At 41.8% G+C, this 24571-nt stretch overlaps 1 protein-coding gene across 1 annotated transcript in view; it reads right to left on the reverse strand.

Annotated features, from left to right (window-relative positions):
* MTUS2 (microtubule associated scaffold protein 2) overlaps window positions 1–24571 on the reverse strand; it is a 318390-nt gene that overhangs the window by 66136 nt on the left and 227683 nt on the right. The window contains exons 6-8 of the mRNA XM_055801939.1: window positions 22246–22407; window positions 5951–6049; window positions 566–774 (exon numbers count right to left, since the gene is read on the reverse strand). Coding sequence (XP_055657914.1) covers window positions 566–774; window positions 5951–6049; window positions 22246–22407 — 470 coding nt within the window. The remainder of the gene's footprint in view (window positions 1–565; window positions 775–5950; window positions 6050–22245; window positions 22408–24571) is intronic.

A 24571-nucleotide genomic window follows, 5' to 3' on the forward strand; every position in this document is an offset into this window, starting at 1 on the left:
AATAAACTTCTCTAATTGGCAACATTTTCTTTAATGTTCTCTATACCTGCTGAATGTAATCTCCTAAATGCTGAGATAATGTTATTCTAATGTTTTCAGGAACTGGCACCTCTGTAACAGGGACACTGACTGATCTGTGGTGAACAGCAGGAGTAGATAAGTGAGAAAGCAAATCTCTTCCTTCATCCAACACCTTTGGTTGACTAAATGCATGGATTGTTTTTGCATTTGTTCACAACTGTCTCAGTTACACTTTCCATTCCAGCTGTAGCAGTCAGGGACTGGTACTTCTAAGTTTGTGCATCTGCTTTACTCCTAAAAACATCCTGAAACCTCTCCATGACAAATACTTCAGTCACAATTCTTCCTCTTCCAAGTTCCTGAACTTTGATTTTCAAATACATGGCATCAAATTATTATTCCCTCATCATAGTAATTGTTGCAAAGAAATTACACGCTTTGCTCCCAAGAACAAAGTGTCAACAACTGTGGAATAAATCTGGGCAAGTGGCTGGTGTAAAGGCAAAGTATCTCTCCAATGGTAGAAAGTACCCATTGCACTTACCTGCCTGAAAAAGTGCTGTGTTGTTATAGCAAAGACATCAAAGCCACAGCTGGCCCTTTTAAGCTCATCTTGAATATTGCTTAATTGCCGGGACTGCTCATCACACTTTTCCTTCAATCTCTGAATTAATTGCTTTTCAGCATCTCGACTCTCTCCTGGTTTGGGGGAGAATCCATTCTTTGGGGTGGCTGGCCTTTGCTTGGGATGTCCTACAAAGCAGAGAAGAAAAGACCATCAGGGTCCCTTTATATGTATGGACATGACCTTTCTGTGTTTCTAAGGCCCTTGGAACTCATCCCTATAAAAGAAAAAAAGGTCTCTAGCATTCACACACATCTGTAATGACTTTCAAGAAAAGCGAGAGCACAGTCCAATACGTTTCCATAGGGGCCAAAGCTCAAACCTTTGTAACAGTCATCTCACCTCAGGCTCTGAGCCTGAAGGTCTGCTATGAGTTGGGGAGAGCTCTCCTAAGAACGTCTTACTGAGAAATGAGGTTGTTAGAGGAAGGTTCCCTCTCACCTATGCTAGACATCTACAAGAACAGAGGTTTGCATCTTGATGTGTAATGCTGGACTCCCTTGAATAGCAGTGAGAGAAATGGGCGCTTCCAGACTGAGATTCAGCTTATCCTGTTGTGGATGCGGAAAACAGTAGGATGATGTTTAGACTCTACACAATTTCTTTGGCCACCTGAACCCCAAGCTTGGTGACTCGACAGAGGTGCCAGACTGCCTTTGTAGATTTCGTTTTGCCTCCAAATAGGACAATGTGGGACTGGAGTTGTCTTTCCCTGAATGCAAACATAGCATGGGTTGCTTGCTATTGGGATTCACTGTTTGTTTTTATCAGCAATACTGCAGTCTATCTTGCCAGTTCCCCTTGCTCTCCCCTTTATAACACTTCTAAAGTTGCAGCACAAAACAGATATGCATAGAAATGCCACCAGGTGCCACATAATGTTGACTGTTACAGCATTGACTCTGCGTGGCTGCTCTCTCTGCACCATCGGTCACACCAGAAGCACTGTATGATTTGCCTGCAGAAATGGGTCCAGAATGACTCTGGCTCCTCTGACATGCTCCAAGTTGGATTGAAGCAAGTCTGATCCTGTATAAAGATGTGAAACCACTAGTGTAGCTTGTGTTCAGGGTATCAGTTCAAACACAGTGTCATATTCACATGAATGGCTCAAGAATTAAAGTTCACTTATGATAAGCCACTTCAGGGAAGTGAGGCTTTTATCCTAATTTAATTTTATATCTTGCTTGAGTCAGCTATTCATTTCTCTGGATATACTCAGTTAGGAGGATGAAGCAAGAAAGGGTGGTGTTCTGGTAGTGTCACGTTGATCAAGCCACTGTTTGGACAAGCTGTTTTGTCTTTATCTTCTTAGCTTCCTGAAAACTCTCCTCTGCAAACATTTATGGTCAGCAGCGCAACACATTTGATTTACTGATTCTTTTTGCTATGCTTAGTCTCTCCTCAGCTGTTGCTTTTTAGCTCATTCCTGAATACTGTCCAGGAATCTCTGGTTCACTTTTTGAGCTCCTCCTGCTAGTATCAAGCTTTTAGCCTAGGAGCTAGAAAGAAAGGGGGAGAAAACAGTCAGACACCTTGCTCCCATGTGTTACTAGAAATGGTGGACATTGGTCTGGATACAGATAAAAAATGAACATTTCTGTGCTAGCAGAGAGGGTTGGGTATGGAAGAATCTGAAAAAATCTAAAAAAAAATAAAATAGTATCTTGTAGTCTTATAGTCTTGTAGTACACAGTTCCTGCAAAACAATACAGAAACCATGTCTCCAACTAGTTCTCAGCAATGAATGTAACAGAGCACAGTTTTCCGCTGTGGATACTACCTACCCCTTTCCTAAAAACCAGAAGAATCCTTCCACAGAGAAGCATCTAATGGTATGACTTAGAACCAATTTATGAAGTAGAGCATTGTCCCAGAGGTAATTTTGTTAGATGCGCTTTAGATATTTTAGATTTTTAAGACTGTGGCCTGGGTGTGCAAACGGATCCTCAGGGCAATGTTACCACATCAGGCAGGGAACCAGTATAGCTTTTCCAGAACAATACACCAGGAGTGTATTCCTACTTTTTTAGATCCCTGACTTGCGTAGAGCCACTGGGAGCATGTCTTCCAATTTGCTGCACTATGCTCTGGCTCCAGGCTAAGCTTACAGGGAACTAGCTCTAGAGATGCTCCCTCGTGACCCCAAGTATCTTGTGCTGCAACTGCATAGAGTCACAAGTGCAAAACAGCCTTTGAAACTTGTGCCCATGACTTGCATTTGTAAAGGGGAATACCTTTCCCAACATGTCAAGACTAACTTTATGATGTTGCAAGACCTAAATAATACAATGGGATGAGAGAGAGAGAGAGAGAGGACTTTCTGTCATTAAGAGAGTTGACCCAGCATAGTCATTGCCCTCTATCCATTTTCATGTCAGTTAAAGCCTGTACACCATTTTGTTCAGGAATAATATTTTCTTACAGATTCTTCCATTCATGTAAAGGGGCTCTTAACTGGGCAGTAGGTATTATCACAAAATAAGAAATTCATAAAAGCAATGACCACAAATATCTGTCTTTCTAGTATAAAAATCTTGGGTTCTTTAGGCAGCATGGTGATGTTACAACAAAAGGCATAGGGAGAAGTGTAAAGGGAAGCCCTTGAAATCAGTCCAGTTTTAATTAAAACAGAAACCCATCAGGTTGCTTTGTCTTATATCTTTCTAGCTTTCCTGTTCACCGGAACATTTGAAGTGCACATTTCTGTGTTGTCCTTGTCAGTATTATAAGCTGTCCTTGTAAATTAAATTGTGCTATTCTCCTCAGGGATGAATCTGAATTTCTCAGTTCATTTGGGTCTGAAAAGCAGCTTACTAAGCTTATTCTGCCATTCATGTCTCTCTTCTGTTGCTCTGCACAAAACAGGGTATGTATTAATGATGCTGGCCCTGATCCTGAATGTCCTTTCTGCTGATGGTGAGACCAGGAGGGAGACCTAGTGTACGCTGAAATCACTGAACCCCTTTGATCCACTTCAAAACTTCCAGGTCTTTTTTATCTACCTGTGTTTGAACTAAGGAGACGTAACAAGTATATACTCATAATTAGCATAGTCCATGAGGATTTAGATGGGGAATACAATTTATTTGCCTTTTAACTGTCCAATTTTGGACATTTTCATAAGGAAAGTGTGAAAATTACTTCGAGAGGACTGATAACAAGCAATCTGTAGAGTGACAAATGTCAGAAACAGACGGCACTGTCCTAAAATGGAGTGGATGGAGAGCACCTGCATCCATGTACACCTGTTCCTATACAAATATTTCAGGAATGGTATCGCATCAATAGATAAAATTGATATCGCTACAAGCTTCTGCATCTCAAAACTCGCTTGCAAGTCTGCAGGAGGACTGACCAAAAGTCTAAAGATCAGATTCAAGGCTAAAAAGAATTTGCAGGACAGCCAAAACCCAGCACTGATTTTAAAGAACTGCACGTGAGGAGGCCAGTAACAGAGGGAATACAACCTAGATACAGCACTCAAAGTTACAGCCTATTTCATGGCCACATGTAGCTGTGGCAGAGTTACCTGGAGGACGCATGCTCTCCTACCACAAAGTAATGTGATAGGAATAATATCACAAATGTAAATGCCTTACAAGTTTATGATCCTGATGGAGGAAAGGCTGTGCTACTGCCCCTTAGCCCCAGCAACACTCACTTCTCCTGTTTAATGGCTGCTTTGATTATTTTTTTAAATTGTTAAATAGGTGAAAACATTGTCTTTATGGCTTTGTTATTGCTGTTGTTATTTCATAGAATGCTAAAGGCTACTCTCAAAAGATAAAAATGAGGTTTATCTTCGTATTTGATCATTACGGTGATAAACAATTTTAGGTTGCCATAATTTCAGGCAACCAAGCTTAAGAAATCCTAAATCTGTCTCTGAAGTGGGAGAGAGGGCAGTTACTCAACCTCTCATGAAAATGAAGAAATATTTGATGACTTACGAATTCAATATGCAAAAAATTTCAGCCTTGAAAAACATTAAGTGACCTGTGGAAATGCAGGCCTCCTTAAGACAACAGAAATACACAGTACAAATATGCCTATGTTTCATTTTGCTTTCCAATTCTAGTGGAAGCAAATCAGCTGTTCTGCAACATGCTGCTACTGCCACAATCAGTTCCAGTGCTTAAACTGGACTCCCACCATTATAAATGCTAGTGAGCTGTTGGTCTGGCACTCTCCACAACAAATTTTTCTTTGCATCTCTCTTGATGATCTCACCAGCTGCAAAATAGCCTAAAAATTATATGATTCAGAAGACAGGGTTAAGTTCATATTTTTACACTAGTAGCTTAGTGAGGAGGAGAATTCTGAATCCTGTTGGTGCCTGGAAAGCTTAAATTTACCTTCCATTTTCTTGATTTTGTTGGATGGGAAGGAGAAGAAAAGTTTGAGTTTAGTAAACATGAAGAGATTCTTGACGAATGTTATAGGAGCCGAAGAGCTGTTCTACATTTTTTTTACCATCAAATGAAGAAACATGGGGTTCTGCCCCCCCCCAATAATAACAACTCAAGCATCATATAGCTGTAGAGATGACATTTAAAGTATTTAAGTAGAGTCTGAAAAATGAGATAACAGAATAGAAGAAAAATTCAAGCACAAAGAAATCATTGGGATCATGGCCACTCATTTCAGAAGCATTCAGATCAGCCAAAGGCCAGCCTTAGAAAAGCCTTTAGGTACCTTATACATCTGTTAATGTACACATAGTAAACATAAATTGAAATAAGTTATCTTCATTTTAGTAAATAAACAAAGGTATTATTTAGAAATGCTAAACCCATGTGTTTGTACGCCATATTGAGGGGTAAGTTGACAATGCCCCAACAGCACTCTGAAGGTTATTTCTATAGATAATCCCTTTTCCAGTCATGCATAGAAAAAGCCCAGGAAATTTAGTGCCTCTGCACAACAGTTAAAGAGTAGATTCCAGGCAATATACTATAATTCCAGGTATCTGTGTCTTTTATTTCACTATACCTACCTGTTTTCTTTTTATATTGTAATTGTAATGATAAAAATAAATGTTCCTGTGACCTTAAACACGTAATAACAACAACTCTTTGTTTTGAAGGAAAGATGATTTCATGGTTGTAACAAAGAAAACAAAAGTCTGTTCAGCTTATGCATTGGTATGATAAAACCTGCAGTAGTCGGAGCCAGCTTAATGAACCTTGGACACAATCAATCTTCACTTAATAGTGGGTCTCAGTTTAGTGTGTTAACAAGAGATGCAAAGTCAACAAGTTTAAATCTTCCCTGAAGCAGTGTTTTTTGGTTCATAATTACCTGGTGAATGGAGCTTGGTGGTTGTTACTGCTGATCTCTTAGGGGATGAGACAACTGGTCTGTTAGCATCCTGATCTTTTTGTACTTCTTTCTTCACACCTGTTTAAGAAAAAAAATAAAGGTAGAAAGAAATACGTTTATATCAGTATTTCACCAATACACATCCTGGGCTGTGCACAGAATGATACAACAGTACTTCTGTGTTGGATGTCAACCGGCCACTTCTGCAAGCATGACTGCGTGCATGTGGTTGAGCTGACATGCACAGCACTAAAAAAGGTCAGAACAAGGCCTTACACACTATCTTGGTTCTCCGGCCATCTGCACAGTGACAAATGCCATTAAGGCACAAACAGCTACATAGGTAGCCCATCCTACCTGTTGTGAGCTCTGTGTTCTGTCTTTTTACCTTGCTGTGCATCCTCATCCTGGGCTGGAGGAGAAGCTGAGTACGACTATGCAAAGCTGACTTGTTACCTGGAAGGCCCTGCTCTATCAATTTCTTCCCCAGGTTAGGAAACTGTTTTTCCGGTGGCCAGCTTTCCCAAGAGGGTCTCATACAGGCAAGAGACAAGCTTCTGCAGAACCAGAAGCAGGCAGGATGTGTCAGGGCTGTGCTGGATGTGGCATGCCAGACAGGAGAGTGGGTCTCTGCCTATGCACTAACTCGGCCAGGGCCAGAGAGGTGCAGCGCATTTAGTGCACAAAACCTACAACACGCTGTGCCAATGCAGGATACAACAGGGACACGTCATTTTCCTCATGTCCACAAGGCTGAACCCACACCTGGTTCATGCTTATCTATGACCCAGGCATGTTCCAGGCTGTCTGCCCTCCTCCTTCTCCTCTCTCCTCTCCTCTCTGTGTTTGTAGCTCTCCAGATTAGTCCTGACCTCTGCATTTATCCTTTTTTCTGCAGCCACTAATTCTTCCCACTGACAGCACGATGCCCCAGAGCTCTTGGATTATGACCTTCAGAAACTTTGTGCTAGCCTTTCCTCTTCCCTTAGTTTTTCAGTGGGAGGCAACTTGATGTCTGTTATTATTCCTCCCATCACTGGAGCTCTCTGGTTAGGGGCTTGGGATGGTCTGTCAGCTGCCCAGGCTCTGCAGTCACCGACTGCCTCTTGTACCAAGGAGATACAGCTTCATCTGAAAGCCAGAGCGGCCACCCAAGCTCAGCTCATTCCTCCTGCCCACCCAGAACTCTCATCAAAATAGCTGTGGGCACCATGCTGAGTGCAGTAACATGAAAGACCAGCCCAGCTTGTTTGCCCATGGTGTGACAGTCACACCACAGGATTTCATGCAGAAAATATTTACCAAGGAAGTAAGAAGAAAGAGGAAGAAAAAGCAAATCTCTGAGACATTAAGGTATTTTTCTGTTTGCTTTCCCTTTTCAGAGTTAGTGTTTGTTGGGGGTTGCATTTTAGTTTGCAGGACTATGTCACAGCCCCTGGACACACACGAAAAACAGACACTCAAGGCAAACCACTTGTCACAAAGGAAAAACAATGTTTGCCTTATTAACTTTCCCTTCACTTATGAGTAAGTTCACAGACGGCTTGTAAGAAAATGTCAATGTCCCACAGAATCTGAAGTATCTGAAGCAGGAAAACAAACTCATTTTTTTTTGGTGGTGCTTAAATACAGTGACAGTCCAAAAGCTAATGCTATCTTCCATTTTGCTTAATACATATGTGGTCTGGCTATTTCAATAGTGAAGTGATAATTTTATATGGAGTTCATAAACTTCAGGGACGCTTACTGGATGACTTGTTTTCTGCTCTCTCCAAAGCCACAGCTAGTCACAGTTGCAGTATCAGGCTTATTTTTGATGTATCATTCACCCTTCCACTTCTGCCTGCCTCAGGACTTGCAAGCAGCGAGCTGCAGACACAGCATTTGCCATGCACTGAGTTTCCTATCTTCTAGCACCGTATCTCAACATTCACTTGCAGAATGTTTCTGCAAAGAACACATGCACACCCACAAGCCCTGAGTCCAACTATTTGTGTGAGAATAGCACAAGAGAAAGTCTAAGACCCTCTCTGACTCCCTTCCACCATTCATGGGCAAATTGCACCATCAGTCACGAGGGGCTGGTAAAGATTGAACTTGTCTTCGTATCTTTACTTTGGTCCATCTCCATTTTCTCTGCTGTTTATAAATTCGACACGTTGAGGCTACTATTCTCATTTGTGATTAATACTTTTCACAGTGAAGTGACTAAGAACATAAATTTCTTGTGTCTGCCACCTACTACACTGTGCTTTACTACAGAGCAGGACATAAAACAAGTTTATGGTGCCATTTTATTACTAAGGACCAAGTGAAAACAACCTGAGATGGGAGCTGTGAGATAAAACCAGAGCTTGTTTTATAAGGTATAGTTTATATTCTTACAGATTTGAGCATGACTTTTTCATGGCAATGAAGCCTTGGGTTTTTTTGTGGTTTTCGAATTAAAAATATGATGCACGAACGGGCCATACACCAAACTCCTTTGTAAATTTTGCTATGGCAAATGTCAAACAGGGACAATGGTAGGGAAAGTGTGTTTTCCTTTTGCTTTCAGGAGTAACAAGGGGCACATAAATACTTAACTACTTTTGGGTTTGGGACATTTTCAATAAGGAACACCTGGAGAACTAGCTCAGCCTCTTAACCTTAAGCACAAAGCAAGAAACAATTCCCCAACTAGAGCTCAGTTGAAAGAAAACAGAGAAAAGAGGCACGAAGCCCAGTGAGCACCACTGTTCTTCAGAGGGCAAGGCGAGGTCTGCGGAGAGCAGCAAGAGTCACCCACCGGTGCAGACAGTGGTGCCTGGCAGGGGTGGCTGCATGGGGAACATCGGCCCTGGAAGGTGGGAGATCAACAGGGTGAAGGTGGAAATAGGTATCTTGACAAGGACAGAAAAGTAGGATTAATAGCAAGAGTAGGAAATGAGGATAGCTACTCTCCTTCGGTTTACAACATTGGGAGAGCTCCTGAGATCTGGTATGGGCAGCAATGCAGCAACTGCAGAAGTGAGGAGGGGCTGTGTAACAAGGGAAGAGTCAGTGCACCTGCTGGGAAGGGTATGGGGAAAAGGGCACATGGAGCTAGCAATTATTCAACTTCTTCTTCCTAAGTTGAAGGGTCCTGGTGGCCTCTCTGTGGCCCTCATTAGCAGAGAGGGATTTAGGAAGCATGCAGCTAGCAAAAGAAAGGACAGTCCACAAGAGCAAACCGTTACTGTTCTGCTAAGCTCATCAGCCACAGCGAAATCTTAGGGGAAGAGCCGTACCTGGCATCAGACCTCAAATAAGAACATGTGCTGAATGTTTTTCTAAAAATAGTGTTTGTTCATTCTCTTCTCTTTTAAAACAACAGCTGTTAGTTGGTTAAAAGGGAAACATTCAGAAAACATGTTGATTTCAAAAGAAGTTCCTGCAGGGAAAAATCATTTTTAAATTATAAGAGTTTGGGCTCCAAATTTGTCATTTCACAGAAATCTAGAATTTCAGGTTTAAAAAAATCTGTAGGAGAGTGTCAGTGTGATGATCAGCATAATGCTGTACTGCAGGGTATGGCACAGCAGGAGGTTATACAGTTTGATCTTTTCTACCTCAGAGTGTACTAGAAGTAACTCAAAGGTTTTAATGTACGTAAAAAGTTTGATGCTCCACTGTACCTCAGGAAATAAGACAAATATTTCAGTTGTCATTATGGGCCTGAACGTGTGTAAAACCTCAAATAATACTTTCATTGTCATACTTTGTCAATACATACATTGACATATTTTGAAATGTCAAAAGGTGTTGTGCGTACAACGATCAAATAAAAAATACATAAAATACAATTATAAAAAGAAATTAAGCACCACAAGTGTATATTTCTTGAACATGCACAGTGTTTTAATTTCATTCTAAATCTGTCTTTTAATATTAACTCTGACCTGGAACAAAACTGACTTCAAACTCCTAGTGTTATTGCCCACAGGCTGGAGATACGTAACTCCAATTAGCGCTGTGCTAAATGCCTGCATGTTAGCTTTATTCCTGCTGGCTGCGTAGTCAAGGCACTTAGCACTGAGCCTCCCAGCAAAAGGCTCCTGGCAGAGCAGGAACCACCACTAACTCCAGGCTTCCAGGAACAGCTTCTAAGGCTCTGCCAGTCCCCTCCACTACAGGAGCTCTTGGAGTGAGAAGTTGTCATTCTGGTAGCTGGGAATCAAAGCCACAGACAACTAATTTTTTATAAGAATTTACTTTGCATTTAAGGTTCCAAATCTCCCAATGTTTCTTATCTTTTAAAAGCTACGCTTGTATACAGAAACGCATTCATAAGAGAACTGTGAGCATAAATACTCGCTTGTGTGGTTACAGCATTTGCTTTTGAAAAATGCATCCAAATGCATAGTTCTGTAAAGGTATTTACATTTCCTAATTAACACACACAGCTTGCTTCAAACCAAATATAAGGAGCAAAGGCAAAATCATTGGAAATAAAAGACAAAACACTCCAGACATATTAAACATTCAGCAATCACTTGGAAAAACAGCAGACAAACAAAGCCATTTCTCTATTCCCTCATCAATGGTGAATGCTAGCATTGGAACCAGAGCTAAATACACCTTAACAGAGATATCTTCTCAAGAGCCGCCACAGAATCAGCGCTTGTATTTGCTTGTACCTTTCTGAGTTTTTAAAAGCCAGTACAATGGGATAGACTTCACTTTGCTTTCATACTGCAGACTGAAACCATGCTAACATATTACACATTGAATATTTATTCCAAAACAAATCCTAACATGTAGACATCACTGACAATTGACTGGGACTGGCTGCATTCAGTTGGATTCCAGCTGTTCTCAAGCATATTTTAACTAATGCAGCCTGCCAGTTTAAAAAAACCCTAGGAAATGCTTTCAGTCACTCACAGACACAGAAAGCCACAAGCTTTCTTCTGCCTTTCCCCCTGATACCCGCGACTAGTTGTGTCCTTGGTGAGTAATGAGACATCCACGCACTCATTGTCTGAGACAAAATGAGCAAAGCTGGAAATATGATGGATTCCATATATAACGGCAGTCTAATCCTCTCTAGACACTCTCTACTTCCTGTGATCTATGAGACACTAAAAGACAGTGAATAAATAAGTAGATGTAAAGAAAGACTATATATTTGTTGAAGTAGAAACTGCTAATGCTTGTGCTTTTCTCTTTGTGTTTGTTTCAAATTTAAAGTCAATCTGATAAGAAAAAAAGAAGGACAAGGATTATTTCACTGACTCATGTAAAGTGACTTTTCTTTCTATATTAAGAATAAAAGTCTCTTTATCTGCTACTAAAAAATAAAGGAAAAAATAAACCTGACAAAATGAACCATTCTTTAGACTGAACAAAAAATCACAGGGTAACTCAGAACATCCAATTCTAGTTGTGGAGTTAAACCAGCTACTCCTTCCCTTCCTGTCATTTTACATGGATCCCATGGCATTTCATTGTTGCTTCCTCACACAGTTGTGCTATGGCACGTTTTACAGTGGGTCTCAGGACAGAGGTTGGAAAACTTGTGGTTGAACATCTCACTTTCAGCTGCGGTACAGTGCTGCATATCCCTACATTCAGTACAGAAACAATGTGAATGTAACCCACTGCATATTCACTATTCAGCTTTTAACGGGAATTATTGGCAAAGGGGAAACAAAGCAGCAGCAGACTCTTCTTCCTTCATCCCTGCAAAGAGCACTGGTGCTCACTTCCCCTTCAGCTGACCTTAGCTCATCCCTCACCCTTTGGCTAAGGTTGTGTTGCCTGGATTTTGCAGAAGCTGATTAAAGAAACACATTTTACACTACAAGCTTGCTGGTTAGAGCTGCGATAACACCAGCTTCCTATTTTTCATCTTGACTGATTATATTTAACAGCCTGCCTTGTTACATATGATTTACTGGTACTTGTAAAAGCACAGGAATTGACTGAGTTATTTTTTTGAACAATGCCTTTGATGGTCTTTAATTTAATGGGCCAAGTAGAAACAAGCTGCTCAAATGAATTCTTTATTGCTACTGTCATTGCACTCAAATTAGAAGATTTCTTATGGGGAATAACAGTCATTTGTCTGTGAGATAAACATTAAATAAGAATAATAACCAAGTTGAAATAGGTACGCCATAATGCACATCCCCCAAACGCCACAACAAGGCATAGAAAATATAAAATCCTTCAGTTCTCTAGCATTGTAGATCATTGGGTGGCAAGTTCAACCTGGTGGACAGAGCTGAGGTCTGAAACAAGCAACAACATGATGCTCAGGAATTTGGATCAAGACTGCAGGATCCCAGAGCCGTACTGGTATCCTGAAGGTGAACCAGAGTTTCAAAAGACAGCAGTTTAGTTGCCACAGCACTCTCCAAACCAGCTAGCTGCGATAAGGTCTTCTACCATCGCATACCAACATACCCTTCATACCAGCCCCTCTGCTGCCTTCTCCTTGTCTCCCCTCATCCAGGGCATGTGTTCTCTCAGTCCCTCCTCTCTGCTTCTTCCTTGACTGCTCCCTCTTCACTGATTGCCCAACCACTTAACAGAGCAGCCACACTTGCACCTTATCTACATCAGCCAACCTGACACCCCTGAAGCCAGCCCACAGTTGTATATTATCAATGCTAATTAAACCAGCTTCGTTCCTCTACATTTAGTGATACCAAGGTGATTTTCTTTGGGCTTATATGTTCTGAGATAAGGATGTGGTTGAACAAGATCAGACAGGGATGAGACCATAGAGGAAGCTGTATTACGTGTAGAAAATAAAAACTATGGTCAGATGTAAACCACTTCTCAAATCCTTACACATAATAATTGAGCCATACTTTCTTTATTTTTCCTGACTTACATGCAAGTCCTGTTGCCTTTGTGGGAGCCATGCACTCAGCTCCCCAGCACAGACCTACCCTTTAGCTAGATGTTTCTGCTCATGAGTTACTCCTGAATGTGCACAAGAGGCCAGAGCAACTACAGAATAATACATTGGTTGCTGTGTTTGTGGTGGCACATTTATTTACCTGTGGACCTAAGATGTTTGTGGCACACAGAATTGCACAATCAGCTTTGTCAGAAGGACCTCTGAAGTCCTCTGGTACAGCTTCCGACTCAGAGTGCGTTGCACTACAGCAGGTTGCACTAGGCTTTGTCCAGCTAAGTTATGTCTAATGACAGAAGATTCACCACCTCTCTACCTCTCTAGACAATCTGTTCTAGTGTCTGACCACCTTCGCAAGTGGTCAAACAATGAGAATTTCCTGCATTCCAACTTGTGTTTGGTGTCTCTTGCCCTGTCACTGTGCACCTCTGAGAAAGGTCTGGCTTCTCTCACATCTTCCCATTAGATAACCAAAGACTGAGATTAAGATTTCCCTTTGCCTTCTCTGAAGAACCCCAGCTCTCCTCCTGACCTGTCCTGTCATGTGTCCCAGTCCCTTGACCACCTTGGTGGCCCTCTGCTGCTCTCATTCTAGTATGTCCCACTGTTCTTGTCCTGGGATTCCCAAAACCGGACACAGTTGTGAGCGGCTACACAAGTGCTGAATAAAGGGGCAGGACCACTGATGCTGCAGGCCATACTCTTGTTAATGTACCCCAGCATGCAGCTAGTCTTTCTTGCTGCAAGGGCACGTGGTAGGCTCACATTCAACTTGCTGTCTAGCAGGACCCCCAAACAGGGGCTTTTGGCAGAGCTGCTTCCCAGCCAGATGGCCCCAGCCTCTCCTGTTGCATGGCATCATTCCCCCAAGCGGCAAGACTTTGCATTTGCCTTTTTGAACTCCATGAGGTTCCTGAAGGCCCATTTCTCTAGCCTGGCAAGGTCCCTCTGAACTGCAGCTTGGCCCTCCAGGATATTGACCAATTCCTCCTAATTTGCTATCATCTGTGAGCTTCCTGAGGGAGTGCTTTATCCCACTTTTCAGGTTTTTAATGAAGATGCTGAACTGTATTTGCCCAGTATCAATCCCTAATGGATGCCAACGTCTGCCACCTGGACTTTGTACCTCTGATCACAACACCCTGAACCTGATGGTCTAGCCAGTATTCCACCCACGTCATTGTCCATCCAAGGTCTGCAGCAAGCTGAGATACCCTAGGACTTTTTCCCAGACAATCACAGAACAACCTGGATATGAGAAGGGAATTGCAGGAAGAGGTTTCGGGCCACACTCATGTTGTTCAGTGGCTACTAGCATGATTTTATGTGGAGAATATGTCACACCCAGGCTGGAGCTGTGCAAGCCCCCTCCAGAATTGGATTCCTGGAGCAGATGAAACCAATGCTCCTGACCAGGAAATAACCTAGGTCTAAAGCAAGTTAATCAACTGATTGCAGCACTGGGTGAATGCACCATACTGCTGCTGGATATAAGCAGGTATGCTTACATGGTGCTGTATCTTGTTACTCTCTAGACCTGTCAGCACCAGCTCAGGAACTGCTGCCTGTCTGAATCCCCCTTCCATTGCACAGCACAGACATGCTTTTCTTGGATTACTAACTGCTGTGGTGTGTTATGCTGAGATATTTTATGCATCCTGAAGGGCTCACCAGATACACCACTAACTGCACCATGCCAGACTGAAGGGTTTTGCCTAAATTATGACAGAATTAGATCCTGGTTTGATTTCAGTTTTGAATTTTCCCATAGTAAGCATTAATCTAAGGGGTTTGTAAAACAAATCCCCTGTGAGGGCTGGAAGTTTAGTTAGTCTGCTGCCTCTGAACATTGCCTTCTGCAGATATTCCCATATTTTCAGAGAAATTTAAAACAGAAAATTCAGTATCTGTGGGCTTCAAAGAATATATTTTTATCAGCATCTGTGGAAAGGGAAAGTTTGCATGTCTTTTCAGAGGTGGACCTTAGCTGCAAAGCTCCCAATAGAGAGCTGCTTTCACCTGTCTTTAAACAAAATATGAAACAACAATAGAAACACTAAATATTAGTGAGGTTATCATTGTATTTCTCAAAGCAGCTAATATGTTTAAGTGAAATTAAAGGACCTATCTCACTTTTTCTAGTCAAGTATGCTTTTTTTTTTTAACATTTTCTATGTGTCAACAAGCATGTAAATATTGAAGGGGTCTAATAACACATAAACCCACTAAAAACCTAAAAAACACCGAAACCTAATTAAGTGCACTCTTTTCACAGACTAGTTGAAAGGCAATCAGTTCATGTCTTCAAAACAATTTACACGACAATGATCTTCCAATGCTATTGTCCCATGCCAGAATTTTCTTTTGATCATCTGAAGCCCTGCACAGCAGCAGCTATAGGAGTCCATTTTCATTAATTAAACATGTTTTATTCCCTGTAGTCCAATTTATTTGACAAGCACTTTTAGTGAAATATCAGGAGTATAATCTCTCTTGAGCAGTCATCTTTTTTTTTTTTTTTTTAAATGAGAATTTACAGCACAGGTGGTCTTCTAACATCTAACACATGAAAGCTTTCATGTGATTTTTTTTTTCGTTATTTTCCACTCATTAATATAGGTAGAAACAGTCCTTTGTGAATTAATGTACTATTAATGCATAGTTAAATTATATAAATCTGAAATACAAATGTAATTTTTACTTCACCTGATATTGCACTCTTTCATAAACATTACTTATACTTAAATGACAGCCATCCTCTTTGGGAAATAGTTTCTCCCTCTTTTACTTTTGTAAAATATGCTGTATATAATACATGTAGAGTCTGTCCACTTCAGCTGTAACTGTGGAGCGCTCTGAGTGCTTTAGTTTAGTAACTGCAGTGTTTTACACAGGAGGTTGGACAGATGCAGTATGTGTTTATAAACATACATGCAACATCAAGTTCTATAGGAATTACTACTAGGAGTAATTACTTGGTAGGAGTATTATACATAGAATATCTCCAATTTATTTTTTTGTTGTTGTTCTCCAAATATACAGAACATATAGAAGGAATAATTGTGGTTTCCCTACTTCTCAAAAGCTTTACTATATGGCTGACTTCAGTAGCACCACTCATGGCAGAGTCTGACCTACTGACTTTGACTGAACAAGGCTGATGACTTCTTCCTCAAATGCAAAATTCACCCCTAAGGTCTTGCTATTGGTTCACTTTTTCTCATGGGAAAACATGGCTCATTTTCAAGATGGTGTTGGTTTGTGTTGTAAGTCCTTTCTGCTGGACACAGGGACCAGCATCTGCAAGGAGGGGTATGTGGTATGAAGATACAAGTCTCAGTCCCAGCTAAAAACTTCCATTCATGGTGCAGACCATCCCTGTCTCCTTGGTCACAGTGTCTGTGCAGTGTCTTGTCTCCTGCCATGGGGCAAAACCCAGGAAATTGTGGTGGTTTAGTTTTTCCAACCATGACTCCATGGTGGGGCTGGGCTGCTGCCAGTTCAGCTATGGAGAAACTGGGCTGAGATGGAGGATAAACATGTGCCACACCAATCATCCCTTTGCAGATGGTGTCCTCATGATCAAACTGCAAATAAGAGGTAAGAAACAAGTAGGCTCACAAGGCTGCTCCCAGGAAGGGGCTGTCAGATGAGACCTGGAGCTGGACATCTTATAATTTATTATGTATAAGATGTAAAGATGTATAAATAAATGTGTGCTTATACATTTATTATGCACTTATTAAAAATCTATTAAAAAACTGTTGATGCTGCTAACCAGGAACATGATGAAACATGATAAGGATAAATCCATGTCCAGCTAAGACTTTCTGAAATGTATTGTTGACATTCTGAGACTTCCTTTAAATACTCCTTGATCCAGCAGAAAAATGAAAGCACATGTACTGGAAAAGTGTTCTACACCCCTCTTCAAAACTTGCATCTGGATCTCATGTAACTGCATTCCCTTTGAGAACAAAGACTACCTCCAATACCAGGGCATCCAAAATGGTCACTGGATACAAGTTAATGTGTAGTTTCATACATTCAAGAACATCTTATGTAATTTGTCTTTTCTATTGTTCTGTCTTCCTATATCATGGTTGCTCTTCTGTTCTTTGGATTGTCTGTGCATGCAATCGCCACTATGTGATACTTTGGGAGAATATTAGAAATTTATTCATTCTACTGTTTTCAAGTCTGGAGCACTGGTGAAGGTCTCTTCAGTGTTGCTGTTGCAGTGATGAGCCTGGCTGCCTCCCCAAGCATGACATTCATTATCTTTATGACATGCCAGTGTCAGTGAAGGTGTGTGGGTGGGTGGATTAATTTGTAGTATACCTTCAAACACTTTTGAAACACTGATTTTACCTCTCTGCTCCCTTACCTTTATTGGTCTGCCCTGTGATGTCCAGCAATAATGCCAGACTTGCCCAGCATAGCCTGGTAGCCTATGCCAGTGATTGTTCTTTCCACTTTGCAACGGCACCACAAGCAAACCTTTTACAGTGTCTGTACATGCAGACTTTCAACCTTTACGTCCTCTAACTGCTGCAGGACATCCTTTTGGAGACTGGCCTTTTCAGCACACCCATGCACTTTCTTCTGTATTTAGAATATGGTATCTGACACAACTGTAAAGGGATTTTGTTAGATCCTTTGTTTGCCTGGGATCAGAAAGCCCAAAGCAATATGAACATTTCACTGCCCTTTCTCCACTTGCTTCATTTGATCTGTAGCATCCTCCTTCCAATTTAATAGACAGTTCAACTTTAAAAAGATGGTTTTGTGCTTCATCATTTAAAAGATATGAAAAACTGTCCAAAGGATACATAAACAGAAAATTTTACATTCTGTAGGGCTCCCTATCACATCAGGATCTACAGACAGAGTTCATATATTATTGCAAGAGAGGAAGAATTAACTTGCTAAAAAACTTTGTATTTATCATTGCTTTGATTTATTTCAGCCTTTGCTTCCATCAGATATTTAGCACTGAGGAACCATGACACTCTTTTAATAAAAAGAAAATCACGACTTGACCCCAGATACATCTGCTGCTACCTTGGCTCATATAAAAATTAGACCAGAGTTTACTGTAGTTTTTCTTCTGTCTGTTCTGTTCAATAACAGCAACTTCCTAAACTTGCTAGCTGTCCCTGTTCAGTATTTATGTCTGACTTTTTGCGTAATACAGGCAGGTACCCCTACTTTACATGTTTAGTTTCCTTCCAGAATAAAACAAGCAAGTGTTACCTCACCTGACTGAATCTCCCTATCAAGACTGGACTATAAATTTAGTGAGGTGGTGGAAATGGGCTCCATACGCTGCTGCATCCAGTCTTCGCTGGTACACACAGAAATGCCTTGCTGGGAGGAGGCTGGGCAGGTGACTTGATCCCCTGACCCCCAGAGTGGGAAAGAGTAAGTTCAGCTGTTTTCTAGTTGCGAGGGATTGGATCTAACGTTCTGGCAGCATCCCTCCTAGCTCTCTGCTACTGTGGCTTGCCTAAGAAAGCAGGTGGGCAATTCCCATCGCACCCCTGGCATGGAAAGGCCATGGTGGGCTGCTGGATTTAAACCTTCCTCCCGTTCTGCAGGAGTGTCTGACAGCTTCCTGGCTATGACAAAATTTGGGAAACATGAGCAGAGTCAGACTAATGGCCTTGCAATGGGAAGAACAGAACTGACTGCTCGCCACCGCACTTCCTGCACAGGGCACACCTATATGGACCCATGCACCCACAAACACGGACTGAACACGTACCCCACTCAGCCTGGAGGGAAGTAAATCCAATTCAGAAGCTATACCGCTTTGTCTCCGATGGGCCTATTAACTCAGTCACAGCATGACATTAACAGACTTTACAGCTCTTGGCCCACAAGTTCACTTTTGGCCAGCTTGAAGCACAAGCAAAGAGCTTCCTTTTGTGTGCACCCATGGACACACACATGGTTACTGGAGGGTCATATAAAGACAATAACAAGCACTCTGAAGGAAACTATACCAAGACTAAGTGATGAAACAGAAAATATCTAGTGACAACCTCAGGACAATGGGCAAATGAAGGTTATTTGGAAGGAAGAAAATTGGAGAACTTATCATAATGATCCAAATTCTGTATGGCCTTTTGTTTTTCAGTTTTGTCTCCAGAGGCAATAAAATCCAGCAAAAAAATTAGTCTTTTGTTTCATAGATTAAATAATTTCATAGACTAAACCCTCAAAATAAAAGTCAACTTTAGCTTTCTGCCAGCCTCAGTAATTCTTTTCCCCTTCAGTGTTTATGCTGTGATGTGATGGCAAACATTCCTTCTGGAAACCTACTGCTTGATCACTATTGTTTTGCATTAAGATGTAATTTCTGCTCTCCTGTGTGGATCTGAGATTTGGAATCTGTGCAAACTCAGAAGTGACAGCCTGAACCATTTAATTAGTCTGTGTATGCTAGATTTTTTGTGTCCACATTGGTATGATTGCATACTAAACACCACGGGTCCAGCTCATTGAAATGCCTCAGTACCAAAACCTCCCTGGCAAGGACTCACTTGTGTGAGGCTGCACAAGTAGTGACAGATACAGGTCTTGACAAAAGAAGCCCAGAGGCCAGAAGAGCTCCTCTACAGAAACTTGCAATAGCCCTTTAAAGCTTACCATGCCAATGTCACTAGCTGAAAAAGAAAGGCTTTTGTGGGCGAAGTCTAGGGGCAGATCTGATACTAATCAAATACTTGTAGCCTGAAATGGAGTAACTTAGCTTGGGACCAGAAAAGAGGAAAGGAAGCTCAAAAGAAAAGGAAAAAAAAAAAAAAAAAAGCAAGAAAACTTGAAAAGAAAACAAAAAATCGTACCACCTTTTATCTGTATCTTCTGTTCATAGATTGGTCCATTCCCCAGTTAGTGGGTACAGATGATGGCAGTAAAGAGTTTTCTGACAGTAAGAGACAGTTGCTCCTCACTGTGTTGGACAGAAGACCACATCCTACTCCGCCGACTTTCACTTAGCTGAACTACATAAAGTAAATGGCTTCAGCTTCCCTGTCAGGCTCATTAAGCCACTGATTACAGCACTAAGTCCTTTTCTAGAACTGTTAAGTTAAGCAGGTGTGTTGGGTTGGAGTGGCAAGGTTTTGGTAGTGGAGGGGCTACAGGGGTGGCTTCTGTGAGAAGTTACTAGAAGCTTCACCCATGGCCCATAGAGCCAGTGCCAGCCGGCTCCAAGACAGACCTGGCCAAGAACGAGCCCATCAGTGATGGTTGTGGTGCCTCTGGGATAACGTATTTAAAAAGGGGAAAAAATGCTGTGCAGCAGCAGCTGGGAAAGAGGAGTGAGAATATGTGGCCCAATTCTGGAGCACAAATTTGCCTGCAGTTTGTGGTGAAGACCATGGTGAGGCAGGCTGTGCCCTACAGCCCATGGAGGTCCACAGTGGAACAGATAGCCACCTGCAGCCTGTGGAGGACTCCATGCCAGAGCAGGTGGATGTCCAAAGGAGGCTGTGACCCCAGGGAGAGCCGCACTGGAGCAGGCTCCTGGCAGGGCCTGTGGCCCTGTGGAAAGAAGAGCCCAGGCTGCAACAGGTTTGCTGGCAGGGCTGGTAGCCCCATGGAAGGACTCATGTTGGAGAAGTTCATGAAGCACTGTCTCCTGTGTTGGTGGGACCCCATGCTGGAGCAGGGGAAGAGAGTGAGGAGGAAGAACTGGCAAAGACAACATGTAATGAACTGACCGCAACCCTAATTCTTTGCCTCCCCTGAACCACTTAGAGGGAGGAGGTAGAAAAACAGGAAGGGAAGTTGAGACTGGGAAAAAGGGAGGGGTAGGGGGAAGGTGTTTTAAGATTTGGTTTTATTTCTCAGTACTATACTCTGATTTGATTGGCAATAAATTAATTTACTTTCTCTTGAGTCGAGTCTGTATTGCCTGTGATGGTAATTGCTGAGTGATCTCCCTGTCCTTCTCTTGACCCATGAGCCTTTTGTTGTATTTTTCCCCTGCCCAGCTGAGGAGGGGAGTGATAGAACACCTTTGGTGGGTGCCTGTCATCCAGCCAAGGTCATCCCACAACACCAGGTTAATCTACCTTGAAACTGGGTGATCAGAACTAGTAATGCATAAAGTCTTTGCCTCATATTTTGTAGTGATTTTTCCTTCCCAGCTTCATTTGCAGTGTGTGTTATCAAACCCAGTGGGACTTACCTAGAGATGAAACACTCTGCTGTATAAGAGCCAGATTCGATAAGGCTGGTGAGTTATGCAATTTTTTTAATTTTGGAATCTAAACTTTAAGATCTAAACTGAACTTGATGGAATTTCTATACGCTTATTGAAGTGGGTAGGAAAGTGCTTGAAGCCACCTGGGGTGAGGAGCTGTCATCTGTAACCAGGGGAGAGGGTGTCTACAGCCATGCTTTTAAGCTCATTTTATAATTATGACCAATAATCATACTGACCCTGCTTCCAAGTCACAATGAACAGTCCTAACTCATCCATTACACCCGAACTTGAGTCTCCACATTGCCAGCGCTGAGTGTGTAATAGGTGTTCACCATCATGGGTATCCTCATCTCTCCCCACTGAGTGGGCAGGCAGATGGGCCAGCACTAACAGCCCTCAAGGACAGGCAGCACAAACTGCTCCTTACTCTCTCAAAAGTGATGAGTCCTACCCAAGAAGATACATCCCTGCATCCTTGTCAAGGGGATTCTGGAGTTCATATACCATGTCCAAGTTCCAGGATAGGGAAGGGGCAGCGTGAAACAAGTGTGAGAAGGAGATGGTGGAGAGATGCACATGTTTTTCAACAAAAAAATGCATTTGGCAGAAAACAGTAAACTTTTCTGCGCGAAATGCCATGAATTATTGCTGGCTGATTTGAGACATAGCTGGATTGAATGAAGGAGGGCTTAGGTAATGAAACAATTTGGAAACAAAACTAGGTTTTTTTGCTTTGTTTACTTGCCTGCTTCTCCCTGAGTGAAAACACCACAGATTGCTTAAACTTAGAGGGCAGTATTCTCATCCTTGCAAACATACCTAGCAATGAATCATCTGCTCAATGGAATGCTTTGGTCTCTAAAGCAATTAAATGTTTTCAAAAAGCTGTTTGGTGAGAAACAATAATATATACACTAAATCTCCGGCATGTGTAGTTAGGGACACTAAATGCCTTCAACTCCAGACACAGTTCACAAAATGAGATTTTAGCTGTTGTGTTGACTGTGTTTCAAAGGGACTACAGTAAATAGAGTCCCAATCAGCACATTGGCAATGTGCCCAAGAATAGCATGAGAATTAATTGAGTAAGCAGAAAAACAGCATAATAATAAGTTTTCTGCATTGCTTGGCCTAATGCAGGTGGTGTTTCAAGTTTGGAGCACTTACCAGCAGGTGCTGTGGCAGTTTTTGGTGCTGGAAGTAAGCTCCTGCGTGGAGTTGCTGTGCTGCTCGATACTTGCGTCATGCTCTTGCTGCTCCCCTTGGAGACATCTTTAGAAGGCGCAGATGCCTTAGGAATGGTTTGCTCTTCATTTCCAAAGCTAGAACCTGCAGGAGACCAAAATTGCTCTAATTATAAGTCCATAAAAAATGTATGTGAACTGTGGCATACAGACTGAGCTCGTATCAGCAGTTATAATCCACAAAGACATAATCTCATTGCAACTTGAGCTAAGTTACATGGACCTTCTCCAATACAAATGGTTATGTAGAAATAAAATGATCCCAGCAACGTACTTAAACGTGAAGTCTTGGCACCTGTTGGAGTCTGACTCCAACAGGAACTTAACACCTGCTTTTGGACTAGCTCCTTAAAGGTATTTGGATGCAAGGCTTACAAAGAAGCCAAGGAATTTCTAAATATCTGGGTAGATGAGTTGGTTTTGGCTTTGTAGCTGCTACAGGAGCCACTCTGCACATTCACTCTAACACTTGGGAGTTGCTGGAATAGCAGGGCTCAGTTTTGCAAGGCACTACATTCTCCTGTCCAGGAGGGATTTCCCACAAACAGTCCCTCAGACCACACTCAGACATTTGAATAATAAGATGAAAAACAAAACCAAAAAAAATCTGCCTTAACTCTCACATACACTTCAGTTATATTCTCATAATAAATCTAAGATTGCCAAGGTTTCCAGTTTATATTGACCTCTTTGAAAACTTCTAATGGGTTTGGTTTTCTCCTGTATTTGCCATGTAGGGAATAATGACAACCTAGGCTCCTTGGAATAAATCTTTTCTTAACATTTGAAAAAGGCAAAGTTGAAGCGTCTTCTTTATCTATTGAGTAGAAAGCCTGAGAGGGGCAAAAGATTTGGACTTGCACATTTGCAGAGGGATCAACATTTTGTTTGAAAAAATGAATGGAGATAGTGGCAAGAAATACACAGGATTTCAGAAAGGGTCTATAGTTTTTATTTCCTTTATTTTAAAAAGATACAATACTATTTAGGTACCACTTGCAGGAAATTTCTAACATTATTTTAATAATTGGCACATCCAAGTCTCCACTATTTTTAAGGTGTAGGCTTCTTAAGTGCCTGCAAGTAAAGGGGAGGTTCTTTTTTGCCTTCCTTATGAAAATCCACTAGGAAAAAAAGTGAAGGTTGGAAAAGAAAATCCTCTTTTTCTGATAAAGGAAGAATATACCTTTTGACTTTGACAAAACAGCTTGAAGTTTTGCTGTGTCTTTAAGGCTGTTTGCATATAAGTCTTAATTTAAAGCACATATCTGCAGTATACATGGGCTTCTACAAACACTTTTGACCTTTGTCAAGCCATATAAAAAAAATAAACACAACAATGCATTGTGCCCCACACAGGAACAGAAAACCCTGAAGCATTTGTCGTCTACACTGCTGTGCACATAACAACCCCTCAGCACATCAGGTCGTTGTTTTATATCCAAACTCCACAGATTTTTCACCCGTGTAACAAACATTTAAGATCACGTGCTGAATTATCTGCTGACAAAACACTGCTGACTTCAGTAAAGTCACATCAGCAGAAAATCCAGCCCAGCCTGGCCTGGTCTCCTCTGCGACTGTGCACGAGGGCATCTCTGCCAGGTGCCAGGGGGGTGTTACAGCATGTGTGCCTACCTCAGCCTGTCTGCCTCAGACTCATGGAGTTACTCCTGAAGTAGTCTCAGGTATATGCTCACCCAGCCGGTTTGGGTAGCACCACTTGTAGAAATTGTCTTCTTTCCTCAGCTATTTGTTTAAAGTTTCAAGTGTAGAAACACTAACCTTGAAGAGGAAATTATTCCTATTATTCACAGAGAAATGTCGTTCAAGTGCTCTTTAATGGGAACCCTTTATTCTCTGTTATGAAATGTATTATGTGGAGAACGTTTCAACTCGCAAATCTTGCTGAAGGGAAGCAATTCCCACAGGGAAGAATGAGGTGTCCAGGGGAGTTATACAACCTCTTATTAAAAACAAAAAAAAAGTTAAAAAGCTTTTCTAGGTATTGAAGATGAAGTGCTGCCAGCTACAAATACGATTGCAGTCTAAAACACAGCACAAGAGGTCTGCTAATTACAGGAATGAGTGGGTGAGAAAGCTGACAAACATGGCCTCACCAGGTCCCCTGAGTCACAGTGCCCAGTGCCCGAGCAGAGCTGGCCGTGCACCATGTGCTGCGGCTGGACAAACCACTTTGGGAGAAAAAAAGGCAAAGAAAAGAAAAAAAGCAATTCAGCTTTTGATCT

Source organism: Falco peregrinus, chromosome 4, assembly GCF_023634155.1.
Source record: "Falco peregrinus isolate bFalPer1 chromosome 4, bFalPer1.pri, whole genome shotgun sequence".
NCBI classification, from domain to species: domain Eukaryota; kingdom Metazoa; phylum Chordata; class Aves; order Falconiformes; family Falconidae; genus Falco; species Falco peregrinus.